A 17,459-nucleotide genomic window follows, 5' to 3' on the forward strand; every position below is an offset into this window, starting at 1 on the left:
TGACGTCACGCTTTGTCTTCACACTAGGCATGATGTCATCACAGGGAGCGGGCATACAGAGTAGCAACACCCCTGGAAGCTATCGCGAGAGCCTAGTCACTACATTTCCCATAATCCTTCGAGTAGCAGGGGGCGTGGTAGTGTGCGAAGGAGAGGGTCGCCTCAGGGCACATTTCCGGGACTCACCGCGGGGGCCGACGGAAGTTGTAGTCCCGCGTTCTCGGGGGCGACAGCGAACTTCCGGGCCACGCCGCCCGGGCGTTCCGTGCGGAGCAAGAGCTCTCGCGAGGGTCGCCGGGAGTCGTAGTCCGGATCGCGGGGGCCGCCGGGAGCTGTAGTTCGTCCCTCCTGCCCAGTCACCGCGGTGCTGCCCGCCCTGTTCTCGGAGGCCAGAGCTGCCGGCCAGGGGGATGCGGGAGCCCCCGGTTCGGGGGAACAGAGAGGCAGGCGGGGTGAGGGTCGTTGCCAGGCAACGGGCTAGCGCCACGGTTGGGGTACGGGTCGGGGAGAGGGCTCTGTTACTCGGTGTCCGGGGAGGGGGCCCTGTTGCCAGGTGACAGGAGGAGAGAACTCTGTTGGTTAGTGACAGGGGAGGGGAGTCTTCTGTTGCTAGGCGACCAGAAGAGACCCTGTTACCTAGATACAGGGGAGGAGCCTTCCTCTATTGCTTCCTCTAAGTAACCTGAGGAGAGACTGGTTACCTAGTGGGGGGGGGGGTCCTCTGCTGCTGGGTAACCAGAGAGGAAGCCTGTTACCTAGGGACAGGGGAGGGGGGTTCTCTGTTGCTAGGTGACCACCATAGGGGACCCTTTCACTTAGGGATGTGGCGGGGGTGGTCCTCTGTTGCTAAGTGAGCAGAAGAGAGAGCTTTTTTCCTAGAAATAGGGGATGGAGGTACTCTGTTGCCAGGAGAGCGCCAGGAAAGCAGTCAGTGGCCCGGTGGCCGCTCAGGCTGCCTGAGCCCCCACTCAATGACGGTGCCCCCAGGGCCTGCTGGCAGGTTCGGCTTCCTGATCCCAGGCCCCTGAGTACCTTTTCCCCCACCCTCACCCCCAAGCAGGAGCCGAGGACGGCATGTCCCAGGCCCCAGGAGCTCAGCCAAGCCCGCCCTCCGTTTACCACGAACGGCAACGCCTGGAGCTCTGTGCCGTCCACGCCCTCAACAACGTCCTGCAGCAGCAGCTCTTCAGCCAGGAGGCTGCCGATGAGATCTGCAAGAGGTGACCATCACCCGCCCCAACCCCTGGAGAAGCAGGGCTCACAGAGGTGGGGCAACCCACCTGGGTCTCAGAGCAAGGCAGGGGCAGAGCCCCGGGGCTTTCTGCTGCCCCATCCCCTGCCTGGGCTGGACTCTGGGACTCAGAGATTGAGAGTGCCTCCTGCGCCTGTTCACCCCTCTCTCCTCAGCCCCAGAACAGGCCACATCCTTTTATGTGGGCCCTCATCCCCCACTCTCCTCTGGCCTCCCAGCTTCCGGTTTATCTCGTTCAGTCCAGGCTACATAGAGCTCCCGCGATGACCCTGCCCCTCCCCTGCTCTCAGTGCTCCCATGGCTCCCCAGCACCCCGGCAGAAGTCCCAAGCTCTGCAGTCTGATAACCAAAACCCTGTGTGCTGTGATCCCCACCCGTCTCTGTCGCTTCATATCTCACTGCTCCCCTCCAAGCAAACTCCTCTCCAGTCCCTGAAGGAGCCCCGCCACGGTGCCTCTGGGCCTTTGCACAGGCTATTCTTTCTGCCAGGCACAGCTTTCTCCTCTCGGCAGCCTGGAATGTTCCTCCTCACTACTCAAGATTTCAAACATCACTCCTTTGTTATCTCTCTGCCAGATCCCCTCCTCTCTGTCCCCACAGCTCTGGCCCCATCATCTCCTAGACCCTTTCTCCCCATCTCTTGCTCACAGCCCTCCCGTGCCCGTGCCCCTGCCCCGGCATCCTCAGGCAAAGTCCCAGCCCCTCAGACTGATTATTTTAGAATGTATTCATCTCCTCTGTCGTTCCAAACAGGGATCAATCAACTCTTCCATGGCAAAGCCATGCTGGAGACCCAGAGATGAGTCCGCTATGAGCCCTGCGCTGAGGGAAGCCAGGGAAACAGATACACAGAAAAAGAATACACAGCTTTCCCCTCTCCGACCCCTCCCCCTGCCCTGCCCACCAAAGGCCCAGAGACAGAACAAAGGTGCCATTGTCCAGAGGAGGCAGAGCCCAGAGAGACAAGTGGTGGTGGGGTGGGCCTCCTGGGCTTGGGGACAGCTGGACGAAAGGCTGGGGGTAGCAGCACAGGAGATGTGGTTGGGGACAGGTGGCTGCAACGGGTGGGATGGGCCTGAAGCCAGGAGGCCAGCAGGGGACAGGTCTGCAAGGCCAGGCTGAAGGGCTGGGGCTCTCTCCTGGGGTGACGGGGGTGCCAGGAAGGGCTGGGAGCAGGGGCAGGGCCGAGGCAATGCTGGGTGTAGAAAGAGCCCCCAGGAGGGGGAGGATTGGAAGCTGGGGGAGGGACAGGGCACACATCCTTGAGGCCAGGGCAGAGAGGGTACGGGGACAGGAGCAGGGCTTGGGGCTGATGAGTCAGGGGATTGGAGAGAGGGAAGAGTCCCAAGGCTGGGTGACTCACGGACCCTGGGACTCTTTGGCTTTGTGGGGGAGGGGGAGGCCTTTCCAGGGAACCCCCAACTCAGGAGGCCCTGACCACCTCCCAACCAGGTTGGCCCCAGACTCCCGGCTGAACCCCCATCGCAGCCTCCTGGGCACCGGCAACTATGACGTCAACGTGATCATGGCCGCCCTGCAGGGGCAGGGCCTGGCCGCCGTGTGGTGGGATAGAAGGAGGTGCGACCGAAAGCACTGTGTCCTGTGTGCTGAGCTTGGCACAGTGGGTGCGGTGTGATGGTGGTCAGTGTGGGACAAAGCAGGAGGAGGGGATGGGTGGAAGGTTTGCATGGGTGGGTCATGGACGGCTGGCAGGCCGAGGGCTTGGGAGGTGGTAGAGGGATGACTCGATGGTCAGTGGGGTAGGTTGATGGTAGCTGGCTGAGTAAATGCATGGTGAGCGGGCGGCTGGATGTGCTGGGGAGGTGGTTGGGTGATGGGATGATGTGAATGGTTGGGTGGCTGAGTGGTTGAGTGAGTAAAGGATGAACAGCTGGTAGGCAGTGGTTACCAGATAGGCGGTCGGGTAGACGAACAGATCAATGGATGGATGCGTGGATGGAAAGGATGAATGAAGAGTTGGGTGGACGGTGGAGAAGCCGCTGGGCTGCTGGCTGGCTGCTGGTTGATTGAATCAGTGGGTGGATGTGACGGGGTGAAGCGTTGATGGGCTGGATGGTGGGTGATTGTTAGATGGCTGGGAGGCCTGGATGGGTGAGTGGGTGGGCAGGTGCTGTATAATGGATGGATAATGGGTAGAATCAGCAGTAGATGCGTCAGGAGCGGATGGGGAGTGGGGTGGGTGGTGGAGTTGTTGGGCGCTTGGATGGATGGAGGTAGGTGCATAAGGGACGGATAATGGATGGACAGGCAGATGGTGGATGGTGAAGGGGGAGTTGCCGGGTGGGGGGTGGCTGACTGGGAGGTCTGGGTGGGGAGGGGGAGCAGGTGAGTAGAAGGAAGCAAGGGGTGGGTCGGTGGAAGAGAGTCCCTGGGTGGCTCGCGCAGCCACCGCTGCCACCAGCCTGGGCCCCCCACACCCGGTAACGCCGGGCTGGCGGGCGCCTGCGGAGGCCGGGCCCTGACCGTGGCATCCCTGCCCCGCCATGCAGGCCCCTGTCCCAGCTGGCGCTGCCCCGGGTGCTGGGGCTGATCCTGAACCTGCCCTCGCCCGTGTCCCTGGGGCTGCTCTCCCTGCCGCTGCGCCGGCGGCACTGGGTGGCCCTGCGCCAGGTGGACGGCGTCTACTACAACCTGGACTCCAAGCTGCGGGCGCCCGAGGTCCTGGGCAACGAGGATGGTGTCAGGTGAGGAGAGGGGGTGACTCCAGGGCTGGGCGCCAGACGCCCCTCCCCGGGGGGCACCCCCAGGCACCCCCCAGGCCTCAGTCTCCCTGTTTCTCTGCCCAGGGCCTTCCTGGCAGCCGCGCTGGCTCAGGGCCTGTGCGAGGTGCTGCTGGTGGTGACCAAGGAGGTGGAGGAGAAGGGCTCCTGGCTGCGGACAGACTGACCCCGAGGAGGAGGGGACCACGGCCGCCCACGGGCGTGGCCCCTGCGCATCCACATCCAGTTCCCAGCGCCGGGGGAAGGGCCAGGCCCCGCACCTCCTGGACCCAGCGGAGGTCCCAGCCCCTTCCTCGCAACGCCCCCGCCACATGCCACTGCTGCCTCAATAAACCAGATGGATGATTTGCTCCCAGCCTGGCCTGAGTCTCACTGGGGGCCCCTTTCCTTCAGTTACGCTGGTTTATCAGAGAGACCCAGGCAGGCCTGGCCAGGATCCGAGCTCTCTGCCACCTCCCGGCTTGGTCACTCATCTCTCGGGCCTCAGTTTCCTCATGGGGGTGGGCCCAGGGGAAAACAATGCAAATGCCTGCCCTCTCGAGGCACCTGGGAGAGACCAGGAGTGAACAGAGAGACGCAGTCCAGGGTGTTTAGGGAGATAAGCCCCAAGGAGAAGGAGAGGGTTTACTTCTTGACTCCCAACTCATCTACCAACTGCAGTCATGGCCCCAAAAGATGTCCAGATCCTCATCCCCGGAACCTGCGAATATGTTCAGATGCGTGGCAAAGGGGAACGGGAACGAAGGTTGCTAATCCGCTGACCTTAAAATCGGGAAATTATCCTGCATTGTCTGAGTCGGCCCGATGTAATCCCGAGGGCCCTTAAACGTGAAGCGAGCACGGGACTTCCCTGGTGGTCCAGTGGCTAAGACTCCACTCCTCCACGGCAGGGGGCATGGGTTCAATCCCTGGTCAGTACCACATGCACGGCGGTGCAGCCACAAAAAAAGTGAAGGAGGGAGGAGAGGAGAATCTCAGACATGACTAAGGAAGCAGCATCAAAGAGATGCTACACGGAGGGGGGCGCTTTGAGACAAGAGGGGTCATGGGCCAGGAAACGCAGGCAGCCTCTAGGAGGTGAAATACACAAGGAAACGGATTCTCCCCCCGGCCCCCAGAAGGAACCAGCCCTGCCCACACCTTGACTCTAACCCAGTGAGACTCATTTTGGACTTCCGACCTCCAGAAATGTAAGAGAATCAATGTGTGTTGTTATAAGCCACTACGTTTGCTAGAGTAGCCAGGGAAAGGAACACCGGGAAAAGGAACACCAGGGAAAGGAACACCAGGAAAAGGAACACCAGGGAAAGGAACACCAGGAAAAGGAACACCAGGAAAAGGGACACCAGGAAAAGGAACACCAGGAAAAGGGACACAGCGTAGAATTCCTCAGGGCAGTGGAAGGTGTTGCTGAGGAGGCGTTTGAGCAAAGACTGGAAGAAGGGGAGGGAGAGAGGCAGGCACGGAGAGGTCTGCAGGAGAAGCATTCCAGGCAGAGAACAGGCAGTGCAAAGGTCCTGAGGCATGCTGGTGTGGCTGGAACTGAGGGAGCGAGGGAGAGAAAGGGTGGAGAGGTGACGGAGGGGGAAGATGGTGGCCAGTGGGACTTGAGCAGAGGAAGGACAGACTCCCACTGGGTGTCCTCCCCACAGTCTCCCCTGAGCAGCCCCCATCCTGTCCTGTACCCTTCCCCCAGGGCCCCCTGTCCCTCCAGGTCTGGCCTGTGCAGCTGGATGCTTGCCCTCCTCAGCTCTCGGGCTGGGAGGAAGACACAAGCGGATGGATGTAAAGACCCCCAGTCCCAGTGGTGGGGTGTTTTAACAGGGGTCCCATGGGACAAGGTGGGGGCCACAGGAAGATGAGGGGTCCTGGGGGAGCTGGCTGAGGGGTGTTCTCCAGGGAGCCAGTGGGAAGGGAGGGAGGGCCCATTCCAGAATTAGAAACAGCCCAGATTGAGACCTGGAATGTTGAGGGAGATGATTTCTCCCGTAGCTATTTGAGGAGGTGATAAAGAGATAAGGGTGGATCCTGGCAGGTCCACAGCCCACAGGGCCTCCAAGAGCAGCTGAGGGGCTGGACCTGGTCCAGGGCAATGGGTAGGGCTGTGAGCAGGGGGGCAGGTCGGTCCTGAGTGCAGAAAGACCCTCTGGGGCCACGTGGGGGAAGGCTGGAGGCTGGGAGGCCCAGGAGGAGGCTGAGGGTCCCAGTGGGAGACACATGGGGGAAGGCTGGAGGCTGGGAGGCCCGGGAGGAGGCTGAGGGTCCCAGTGGGAGAGGACGAGTCAGGGCCTGAGTTCAGGACCCTGGGGGCAGAGTGGAGGTGACAAGAGGATCAGGGCAGGCTCTGGGGGTGGGAGACGGGCAGGGAAGGAGGACCCGGTGTCTGGCCCTGGGGGACAGATGGGACCGAGGGAGGAGGAGTGGTTGTGGGGGACATGCTGAGCTCAGGGGGGTGTAAGGAGTGTGACAGGCCGGGTGACATCAGGGGACGAGGACCAGGGTCAGGGACCCAGGAGATGGTTTTAGGGGTCATGGGCCTAAAACTGTGAGGGAGGAACATGGGCAAAAGAGGGGGCCCCCACTAGGTGGCGGGCAGATATGGGGGACCTGGAGGCACAGGCAGGGCCCCACTGGGGGCGTCTCCCCGGGCCCGCCTCAGGCTGTGCTCCACCCAGACAGTAAATTCTGAGAGGGACACAGGAAAGAAGGCAGCGGGAGCAGGCGCCGGCAGGACACGCTGACCCGTGGTGATGGGGGCACTGGTTCCCAAGACCTCAGAGGTCAAAGGGCAACTTGTAAAGTAAAAAGTCAAGCAGCACGTGAGGGGAAACTGCTGGGGTCCCGGGACACTCCAGCTCAGGGGTGCCCCCAACACCCGCCTAGTCTCTGACTCCCTCTGTCCCTCCCTTTGGGTCCCTCTCTTGGACTCTCTTTCTGGGTGTTTCTGTCTCTCCGTGTCGCTCTCAGCTTCTGGGGCCCCCTCCTGCCCCCTGTGCCTGTCGCCTGTCCCATCTGGTCCCAGACAGCCTGGCGGGGCTCCCTGAGTGTTTCTATTCCTGGGCCTGAGTGGCCTCCCCAGGTGCCTTCTCAGTGGCGGCCTAATATGGTCAGAGCGGGAGCCCAGAGGGCAAGGGTGGGACCTGGGCAGGGGGCGTGGGGGTCCCTGCAGCCTCCCTCCTCCTGCTCCCAGCTCCCCCCAGGCGCTAACGCCTCCTGCTCTGCAGGCTGGGCCAGCGCGTGGATTGAGCGCTTACTGTTTGCCCCTTATGGTGGGTGCAGACGGGCCCATGCAGCCTTGAAAGCCCCCACCTGCCGGGGCCACCCCACTTCGCACAAGCCTGAGTCAGGCTGTCCCTTGTCCCAGGGTGCCCAGCCAGGCTGGTCCCAGAGCATCGGTTGGCGGGGGCTCCTGGGGATCCCCAGTTTCCCTTTGGGGGCGCCCCACGCAGGCCCCCAGGGGCGTCTCTGTGCCGGCCTGGTTGCAGGAGGGAAGGAGGGGGTCCGGTCACGCGGAAGGTGCAGGGGGAGGTGACAGCTGTCCCGTGCCCCCGGGTGCTGACAGCTGAGGCCCAATTTAGCTCTTGGACGGAGCCCGGGGCTAGCCAGATAAGGCAGTGAGGGGTGCAGCCCCGCCCCCAGGGCACCCCTTAAATCACCCGGTCGGGCCCTGGGGGGTGGCCGCCAGCGATGCCAGGTGAGAGGGGCCGCGCTCCTTCCTGACTCCCCGTGTCCCGCCTGCACAGCGCTGCCCCTCTCTCTCCGACTTTCCTGTGTCTCTCTCTCTCTCTCTCTCTCTTCCTCTCGTCTCTCCATCTGTCTTTCTGTCTCTTCCGATCTCCGACCCTCCCGCTCTCCATTTCTCCCCATCCTGTTCCTAACTCTGCCTCTGTCCTTCTTTCTGTCTCTCTTGCCCCATCCTCTCTCTTGTCTCTGTCTTCCCATGTCTATCTAATCTCTCTTCATCTCTTTCTGTGTATCTCTCCTCTTTCCATTTCTTTGTCTGTCTCTGTCTCCCCATCTCTGACCCTTCCGCCCGTCACTCTCCCTTCTTCCGTGTGTGTGTGTGTGTGTGTGTGTGTGTGTGTGTGTGTGTGTGTGTCTGTCTCTCTCCTCACTTCTCTCTTGGTCTCTCTCAGTCGCTCCCTGTCTCTGTCTCTCTGCCTCTCCCAGACTTTCTCTCCCCGTCTCTCTCTGGCCCTACCTCTCCATCGCCCCGGATGGAGGCCGCCTGGGGCCTCTGCTGCGGTTTCTGCTGAATAAAGCTGTTTCTGTCCTCACCTCTCCGCTCCTCTCGCCTCTTTTCCTTTCTTACCCCTCTGCCTCTGAGCTCAGCACCCCCGCCCTGAACCCGGGTGGGTGGAGGTCGGGAACCCGGGGCTGGGGTCGGGGTCGGGGTTCCTCCCTCCCAGAGACTGCAAGAAACAGAGGCTGAGAGACAGATGGAGGAGATAGGGAGAAAAACCGAGAGATGGATGCAGAGAGAGACCCAGAGACAGCAAGAGACAGGGACTCAGAGACAGAAAGACAGACGGGAATGGGGGCCACAGACTCAGAGATGGGAGAGCCAGTGGGACAGCAAGACCTAGATACGCAGAGAAACACAGAGAGTGAGACAGGGCGACATCTCCATCTCAGAGACAGGGAGATGCAGAGACACGGAGAGAGACTGGGAGGTCGAGAGACAGAGGTTAGACGGTGCCCCGCATCCCCCCAGACACGGCAGACTGGGCTGGGCAGCCCCCTCCCCCTCCCGCCAGGCGGTGCCAGGCCCCAGACAACGGGCCCTTGTCCTGACAGGGCCTTGACTCTGTCCGGCAGCTGGGGGCTGGGCTGGCTGGGCCCCGGTGTTGGGGGGGAGGGGCGGCCACCAGAAGCCTGGCCTTGGCCTCCACCCTCAGACTCTCCCTCCTCCCTCGACCTCCTCCTTCCAGCCTCCCTCTGGGGTCTCTGCGCACTCCCAGCCTGCTTTCTGCTCTGCCGGGGAAGGGGACAGGCATTTACGGAGCACCTGCTGGATGTACCTGAAATGCCTCCGGCCCCTCCCGACACCCTCTTGTCTCCCCTGTCCCTTCCTCTGTGCCCTCTGCTTGTTCTTCCTGGGCTTCTGGCTCCCTTCCTTGGAAAAGATGGGCATTTATTAAGTTCCTAGTGTTTGCCAGGCAATTTCCATACACTGTCTCTGCACCTTATACTCTTTTTGCTCTCCTGTCCCTTCCACCCTGTTTCCTTTCCCTTCTTCCTGATCTGCCTGGTCTCTCCTGCAAGGAAATGGGCATTTATTGAGCACCTACTGTGTGCTAGGGAATTTACAAACCCTGTCTCCTCTCTTATTATATACACCCTTTTCTCCCCTAATTCTTTTCTTCCTTCTCTATTCATTTCCTCTCTTTTCTGACTCTGTTCCCTCCTAGGGGAGGGAATGAACATATATTGAGGACCTACTGTGTGCCAGGCAGTTTGCACACCATCTCACCCTTCCTCACACCGTCTTCCTTCCCTGTCTCTCCTCTGTCCTCTCCTTGTCTTTCTGGGCTCTCTGCTCTCTGCCAAGGCAAGGAACACACATTTATTGAGTACCTATGGTATACCAAGCAATTGCTTGTGCTTCCTCTATTCTCCTCTCGCCCTCTCATCTCCACTGACCCGTGGTTTCTGCTGTCCTCTGCTTCTTTCTGCTCTCTGCCAGGAGAGGAACTGGGCATTTATAGAGCACCTATTGTGTGCCTGGTAATTTCCTTCCACTCCCCCTCCCTCCCTCTCGATTCTCCGTGTTCCTTCATCTCTGACTTATTTTCTGCTGTCTCTCCTTTCTTGGGGGAAGAAAACAAGCAATTATGGAGCACCTATTGTATGCCAGGCAATTTACACCCCACCTCATCTTCTCTTGCCTCTTTCTCCCTGCCCCGCTCATTCTGCCAGCTTCTCCCTTCTTGTGTTTTCTGGGCCTTCCTCGGGGAAGGGAACAAGCATTAACTGAGCACCTCTATGTGCCCCATGATTTGCCGGAACTGCCTCCTCTGACATCACCTCCTCCCTTCTGCTCCATCCTATTGCCTCCTCGGCCAACCTTCCTCTCACCAGTGTCTTCCTCTTCCTCTTGTTTGCCTTCTCTTCCAAGGAAGACAGTGTGCATTCATGGAGCACCTCCTGTGTGCCTCACCCACACACTCGCATGGTCTCTTCCTCATTTCCTCTCTTCTCCCTGGTTCCTGCTCTCCTCCAGCTTCTCCCCTTCCTCTCTGCCCTGTCAGCTCTCTCCTGCGGGAGGAACTAGGCATGTACTGAGCGCCTGCCGTGTGCTACTCCTATCAGCTAGCTGTCTGTCTGTCCCGGCTTGCCCCATAGGCGCTGCGCTCCCTTCTCTCTCCCTCTCTGCTTGCTTTCCTCCTCCTGGCTGCCTCCTCTGCTCGCTGCTAGGAAAGGGGACAGGCATTTATTAAGTGCCTATTGTATGCCCACTGCTTTACCTACACTGTCTCCTTCCAGCACAGCTTCTCCTGTTCGTTCTCTCTGCTGGCGTTTCCCCTCCCCGCTCCTTTTCTTCCTGTCTTCTTTCTCCCGGGAAGAGAACCAACACTGAAGAGCACCAACCGTACTCCTAGCTATTTCCACCCCTGGCCCTCCCTCCTTTGGCTGTCTTTCCTCCCGTTTCTCCTCTGTGGTGGTTTCTTCACTTCCTTTCTGACTTGGCTCCTCTCTCCTGACGAAGGGAATGAATGGGCATTGATTGAGCACCAGCTGTGTGCCAGGCTCTTCACAAGCCCAGCGTCCCCTCCTCACACTCTCTCCCTCTCCCTTTCCCTTCCTCTCTACCGCCTCTTCTCTCCCTTCCTGCTCTCCGCGTGCTCCACCAGGAAAGGGTAGGGGCACTGATTAAGCACCAACTGCGTGCTGGGCAGCTCACACACGCTGCTGCCTCTCCTTAGACCCTGTGTTCTCCCCTGCCCCCTCCTCTTCCTTCTCTGCAGCGGAAGCTCTCAATTTTTCCAGAACGAAGGGATGTAGGCAGCGATCTCAGCCACCACGGCTGTGGAAGGGGCCCGTCATCTTCACCTCATGGTGCTGGGCACCGCGAGCTGATGACCGACTGGGGCTCCATTTGGATTTCCTCACTGGGGAAAAGAAAATGTGGATCACAATAGCCACTCCCTAGGGCGGGGGAGGGAGGGGTGACTGAAGGAGACCAGGAGAGAAAGGAGGCTAGACAGTGCTAGAACAAGCCCACGGGAGGGAGGAGGGGCGCTCATCCTGCTCTGGTCGTTGAGTCCTGACTTGTCGCCCTCGTGGCCCCCTCCCTCACCTCCCTGCGCGCTCTGCTCCGCCCCCGCCCCCGAGAAGCAGCTGAGGAAACTGAGGCTCAGGCGGGGGTTGGGGGGGGGAGAATCGCCCGCCACTCGGCCCCCTCTCTCCCCCATTCTCTGGATCTCCCTCCGATTCCCAATCTCGCTCCCTCACTAGCTCTTTCTCCCCTCCCTCCCATTTTCTGGACCTCGCTCTCTCCGCACCTCTCGCTCCATCTTTTCTCTCTTTCTCTCCTCCCCTGTCTCTCACACGCTTCCTCTGCCTCTGCCCCATCAGTTTCTCTTGACACACGCATCGTCCTGCCGGAAAGGACTTCCCTCACACTGTGTTGCCGTTTGCTTCGCGCACACCTCGATCAGGTCCTTTTCATTCTTTCTTCCTGCAGCCGCTCCTCCTCTTCCCCCTCCTCCTCCCCCTCCTCCTCCCCCTTCTGATCTGTCTCGACCTTCTGTCCATTTGTCCGTCTCTCCACAGCCACCCGCTCACAGGTTTCCTTCCTCTCACCCTTGTTTTTCACCCTGATCCTCAGTTTCTTCCTCTTTAATTCACGCACCCCCACGCTCCTCCCCCACCCCACTTCTCTTCCTTAAACCGCGCTCCTATCCGTCCTTTACACCTTCCTCCGCCGCAGCCCCAGCTCGACTCCCCTGCACTGCCACTCTCAGCCTTTCTGGAAGCCCTTCTGCTTTTCCTTCTGCCTCTGCCCCGCCCCCCGCTCCTGGCTCCCACCCCGTCCATCCTCCTACCCCCGATGGGATGGGGTGCGGAGTCCCCAGCCCTGGGCTTCCCGCTCTGGGCTCTCGGGTTAGCCCTCCGCTCCCCCTTCCTCGGCTGCTGCGGTGTCTCCTCTCTCTACCCTCGTCCCCTTCGCCTCGTCCCTATGCCTCACGTTTACCTCTCACACCAGCCTCTCCTGCTCCTCCCATCTCCCCCACAGGGGCTCCTATTTCCTTCCCTTCCTAGCCTCGCTCTCACTCAGTTTTCCTTGTATCTTCTTTCCATTGGCTTTTTACTCCTGACTCTCTCCTCCGCCGTCTACCCCCCTCCCCGCCTCTCTCCCGGCGCTGCCCTTCCTACCACCCTGTCCTTGTGCCCTCCCTTCCCTGGCGTGAGGGGCCAACCGCCCCCTCAGCCCTCACCGCATGCCTCGTCTCCGTCTCTCATGGTCTCTTTCTCCCACACCTGCTGCCATACACCTGGGGTTTGCAGCGTCTCCCCTCCCCGCTCTCCCTGCCCCTGTCCCCCGTCCCTGTCCCGTCCTTGCTCGACTCCCACAGCTGGGGAGGCCCGTGCGGTAACCAACGGGGGCGGGACGGCTGCGTCCCCGCGCTGGTGGTATTTTTATCCTGTCTCGGAACAGACGGTCCTGTGATTAATGTTTCACAGCTTACGGAATTCATTTCATGTTCTGCCAGGTCCTGGGACCATCAGCTGCACGTTTCTGCCGCCTGCAGCTCATCGTTAACTGGGACACGGGGACACTGTCCCGTGACCTGGCGCGCTATCACTCGAGAGGGGCAAACCTTCCCTTCCCTCCTCTCTGCCTCCCTCAGTTTCTCCCTCTCTCCCCGCTTCTCCTTTCTGAGCCCCACTCCTTCTCCCCCTTCTCCTTGCTGAGCCCCACTCCTTCTCTCCCCCTTCTCCTTGCTGAGCCCCACTCCTTCTCTCCCCCTTCTCCTTGCTGAGCCCCACTCCTTCTCTCCCCCTTCTCCTTGCTGAGCCCCACTCCTTCTCTCCCCCTTCTCCTTGCTGAGCCCCATTCCTTCTCTCCCCCTTCTCCTTTCTGAGCCCCACTCCTTCTCTCCCCCTTCTCCTTGCTGAGCCCCACTCCTTCTCTCTCCCCTTCTCCTTGCTGAGCCCCACTCCTTCTCTCCCCCCTTCTCCTTTCTGAGCCCCACTCCTCTCCCCCTTCTCCTTTCTGAGCCCCACTCCTTCTCTCCCCCTTCTCCTTGCTGAGCCCCACTCCTTCTCTCCCCCCTTCTCCTTGCTGAGCCCCACTCCTTCTCTCCCCCTTCTCCTTGCTGAGCCCCATTCAATCTCTCCCCCCTTCTCCTTGCTGAGCCCCACTCCTTCTCTCCCCCCTTCTCCTTGCTGAGCCCCACTCCTTCTCTCCCCCCTTCTCCTTTCTGAGCCCCATTCAATCTCTCCCCCCTTCTCCTTGCTGAGCCCCACTCCTTCTCTCCCCCCTTCTCCTTGCTGAGCCCCACTCCTTCTCTCCCCCTTCTCCTTGCTGAGCCCCACTCCTTCTCTCCCCCTTCTCCTTGCTGAGCCCCATTCAATCTCTCCCCCTTCTCCTTGCTGAGCCCCACTCCTTCTCTCCCCCCTTCTCCTTTCTGAGCCCCACTCCTTCTCTCCCCCTTCTCCTTGCTGAGCCCCACTCCTTCTCTCCCCCTTCTCCTTGCTGAGCCCCACTCCTTCTCTCCCCCCTTCTCCTTTCTGAGCCCCACTCCTTCTCTCCCCCCTTCTCCTTTCTGAGCCCCACTCCTTCTCTCCCCCCTTCTCCTTTCTGAGCCCCACTCCTTCTCTCCCCCTTCTCCTTGCTGAGCCCCATTCAATCTCTCCCCCCTTCTCCTTGCTGAGCCCCACTCCTTCTCTCCCCCCTTCTCCTTGCTGAGCCCCACTCCTTCTCTCCCCCTTCTCCTTGCTGAGCCCCACTCCTTCTCTCCCCCTTCTCCTTGCTGAGCCCCACTCCTTCTCTCCCCCTTCTCCTTGCTGAGCCCCACTCCTTCTCTCCCCCTTCTCCTTTCTGAGCCCCACTCCTTCTCTCCCCCTTCTCCTTGCTGAGCCCCACTCCTTCTCTCCCCCTTCTCCTTGCTGAGCCCCACTCCTTCTCTCCCCCTTCTCCTTGCTGAGCCCCACTCCTTCTCTCCCCCTTCTCCTTGCTGAGCCCCACTCCTTCTCTCCCCCTTCTCCTTGCTGAGCCCCACTCCTTCTCTCCCCCTTCTCCTTGCTGAGCCCCACTCCTTCTCTCCCCCTTCTCCTTGCTGAGCCCCACTCCTTCTCTCCCCCTTCTCCTTGCTGAGCCCCATTCAATCTCTCCCCCCTTCTCCTTTCTGAGCCCCATTCAATCTCTCCCCCCTTCTCCTTGCTGAGCCCCACTCCTTCTCTCCCCCTTCTCCTTGCTGAGCCCCATTCCTTCTCTCCCCCTTCTCCTTGCTGAGCCCCACTCCTTCTCTCCCCCTTCTCCTTGCTGAGCCCCATTCAATCTCTCCCCCCTTCTCCTTGCTGAGCCCCACTCCTTCTCTCCCCCCTTCTCCTTGCTGAGCCCCACTCCTTCTCTCCCCCTTCTCCTTGCTGAGCCCCACTCCTTCTCTCCCCCCTTCTCCTTGCTGAGCCCCACTCCTTCTCTCCCCCTTCTCCTTGCTGAGCCCCACTCCTTCTCTCCCCCTTCTCCTTTCTGAGCCCCATTCAATCTCTCCCCCCTTCTCCTTGCTGAGCCCCACTCCTTCTCTCCCCCCTTCTCCTTGCTGAGCCCCACTCCTTCTCTCCCCCTTCTCCTTGCTGAGCCCCACTCCTTCTCTCCCCCTTCTCCTTGCTGAGCCCCACTCCTTCTCTCCCCCTTCTCCTTGCTGAGCCCCACTCCTTCTCTCCCCCCTTCTCCTTTCTGAGCCCCATTCCTTCTCTCCCCCTTCTCCTTGCTGAGCCCCACTCCTTCTCTCCCCCCTTCTCCTTTCTGAGCCCCATTCAATCTCTCCCCCCTTCTCCTTTCTGAGCCCCATTCAATCTCTCCCCCCTTCTCCTTTGAGCCCCATTCTCTCCCCCCTTCTCCTTTCTGAGCCCCACTCCTCTCCCCCCTCCTCCTTTCTGAGCCCCCCTCTTTCTCTCCCCCCTTCTCCTTGCTGAGCCCCCCTCTTTCTCTCCCCCCTTCTCCTTTCTGAGCCCCACTCCTTCTCTCCCCCCTTCTCCTTTCTGAGCCCCACTCCTTCTCTCCCCCTTCTCCTTTCTGAGCCCCACTCCTTCTCTCCCCCTTCTCCTTGCTGAGCCCCACTCCTCTCCCCCTTCTCCTTGCTGAGCCCCACTCCTTCTCTCCCCCTTCTCCTTTCTGAGCCCCACTACTTCTCTCCCCCCTTCTCCTTTCTGAGCCCCACTCCTTCTCTCCCCCCTTTCTCCTTTCTGAGCCCCACTCCTTCTCTCCCCCTTCTCCTTGCTGAGCCCCACTCCTTCTCTCCCCCTTCTCCTTGCTGAGCCCCACTCCTTCTCTCCCCCTTCTCCTTGCTGAGCCCCATTCAATCTCTCCCCCCTTCTCCTTTCTGAGCCCCATTCAATCTCTCCCCCCTTCTCCTTGCTGAGCCCCACTCCTTCTCTCCCCCTTCTCCTTGCTGAGCCCCATTCCTTCTCTCCCCCTTCTCCTTGCTGAGCCCCACTCCTTCTCTCCCCCTTCTCCTTGCTGAGCCCCATTCAATCTCTCCCCCCTTCTCCTTGCTGAGCCCCACTCCTTCTCTCCCCCCTTCTCCTTGCTGAGCCCCACTCCTTCTCTCCCCCTTCTCCTTGCTGAGCCCCACTCCTTCTCTCCCCCCTTCTCCTTGCTGAGCCCCACTCCTTCTCTCCCCCTTCTCCTTGCTGAGCCCCACTCCTTCTCTCCCCCTTCTCCTTTCTGAGCCCCATTCAATCTCTCCCCCCTTCTCCTTGCTGAGCCCCACTCCTTCTCTCCCCCCTTCTCCTTGCTGAGCCCCACTCCTTCTCTCCCCCTTCTCCTTGCTGAGCCCCACTCCTTCTCTCCCCCTTCTCCTTGCTGAGCCCCACTCCTTCTCTCCCCCTTCTCCTTGCTGAGCCCCACTCCTTCTCTCCCCCCTTCTCCTTTCTGAGCCCCATTCCTTCTCTCCCCCTTCTCCTTGCTGAGCCCCACTCCTTCTCTCCCCCCTTCTCCTTTCTGAGCCCCATTCAATCTCTCCCCCCTTCTCCTTTCTGAGCCCCATTCAATCTCTCCCCCCTTCTCCTTTGAGCCCCATTCTCTCCCCCCTTCTCCTTTCTGAGCCCCACTCCTCTCCCCCCTCCTCCTTTCTGAGCCCCCCTCTTTCTCTCCCCCCTTCTCCTTGCTGAGCCCCCCTCTTTCTCTCCCCCCTTCTCCTTTCTGAGCCCCACTCCTTCTCTCCCCCCTTCTCCTTTCTGAGCCCCACTCCTTCTCTCCCCCTTCTCCTTTCTGAGCCCCACTCCTTCTCTCCCCCTTCTCCTTGCTGAGCCCCACTCCTCTCCCCCTTCTCCTTGCTGAGCCCCACTCCTTCTCTCCCCCTTCTCCTTTCTGAGCCCCACTACTTCTCTCCCCCCTTCTCCTTTCTGAGCCCCACTCCTTCTCTCCCCCCTTTCTCCTTTCTGAGCCCCACTCCTTCTCTCCCCCTTCTCCTTGCTGAGCCCCACTCCTTCTCTCCCCCTTCTCCTTTCTGAGCCCCACTCCTTCTCTCCCCCCTTCTCCTTTCTGAGCCCCACTCCTTCTCTCCCCCCTTCTCCTTGCTGAGCCCCACTCCTTCTCTCCCCCTTCTCCTTTCTGAGCCCCACTCCTTCTCTCCCTCTTTATTCACCCGGCTCTTTCCTGTCACACCTTTGGCTTTGTTCTGTTTTCCCTGCTGTCACTCTCTTCTCTCCCTCAGTCACCAAATGCCCTCGGGATGGCCGCCCAGGTGTCGAGGAGGGAGACTGTCCTCCGTGGGCCTGGCTGGGGTCTGAAGAGCCACCGCCCACCCCTCCCGGCGCCTCCTGGCCTCGCGCTGCAGCCTAGTCTCGCCTTACTTTCCACTTTTCTCATTTCCTCCGTGTTCCCCGGTCCCTTCTTGCCACCACGTGCCTCCCCGCTGGCCTCCCTCCATCCTCTCCTCAGCCTGGACCTCCCCCTCCCTCCGCCCCTCCCCTTGGCCTCCAAGAGTGTGTGTGTGTGACACTGGCGGGACGCCTCTCTCTCCCTTTCCCTCCTCTGTCCCCCCTCCCTCCATCCTTTTCTCTCTCCTTTCCTCCTCTCCCACTCTCTGCCTCTCTCTCCGTGCCGTCTCTCACACCCGTTCTCTCTCTTACACACATATATACACACACTCATTCTCTTCTCATCTTCTTTTTACCGTATCCCCTCCATCCTTTTCTCTCTTCCTCGGTCTCTCCTCCCCTCCCTCTCGGGTCTCCCTGAATCTCTCCCTCTTCCCCCCCCCCCCGGCTCTCTGGGAACCTCCCCAGGGCTC

General features: G+C 60.5%; 2 protein-coding genes across 9 annotated transcripts in view; one reads left to right on the forward strand and one right to left on the reverse strand.

Annotated features, from left to right (window-relative positions):
* EMC10 (ER membrane protein complex subunit 10) overlaps positions 1-17,459 on the reverse strand; it is a 46,367-nt gene that overhangs the window by 17,997 nt on the left and 10,911 nt on the right. The window lies entirely within an intron of this gene.
* On the forward strand, positions 293-4,343 carry JOSD2 (Josephin domain containing 2). 8 transcript variants are annotated; one of them, XM_067719236.1, is made up of 5 exons: positions 293-452; positions 1,061-1,266; positions 2,705-2,830; positions 3,763-3,957; positions 4,060-4,343. In XM_067719236.1, exons 1-5 carry the CDS (start codon positions 411-413, stop codon positions 4,157-4,159), a joined length of 669 nt encoding a protein of 222 aa, XP_067575337.1. In that variant the 5' UTR covers positions 293-410; the 3' UTR covers positions 4,160-4,343. The 8 variants fall into 8 exon arrangements, with proteins under 8 accessions (XP_067575337.1, XP_067575338.1, XP_067575341.1 ...); XM_067719237.1 differs by having other exon boundaries at positions 1,061-1,220; XM_067719235.1 differs by having other exon boundaries at positions 301-452; positions 1,058-1,266.

The sequence above is a fragment of the Pseudorca crassidens genome, chromosome 20 (genome assembly GCF_039906515.1).
Source record: "Pseudorca crassidens isolate mPseCra1 chromosome 20, mPseCra1.hap1, whole genome shotgun sequence".
NCBI lineage: Eukaryota > Metazoa > Chordata > Mammalia > Artiodactyla > Delphinidae > Pseudorca > Pseudorca crassidens.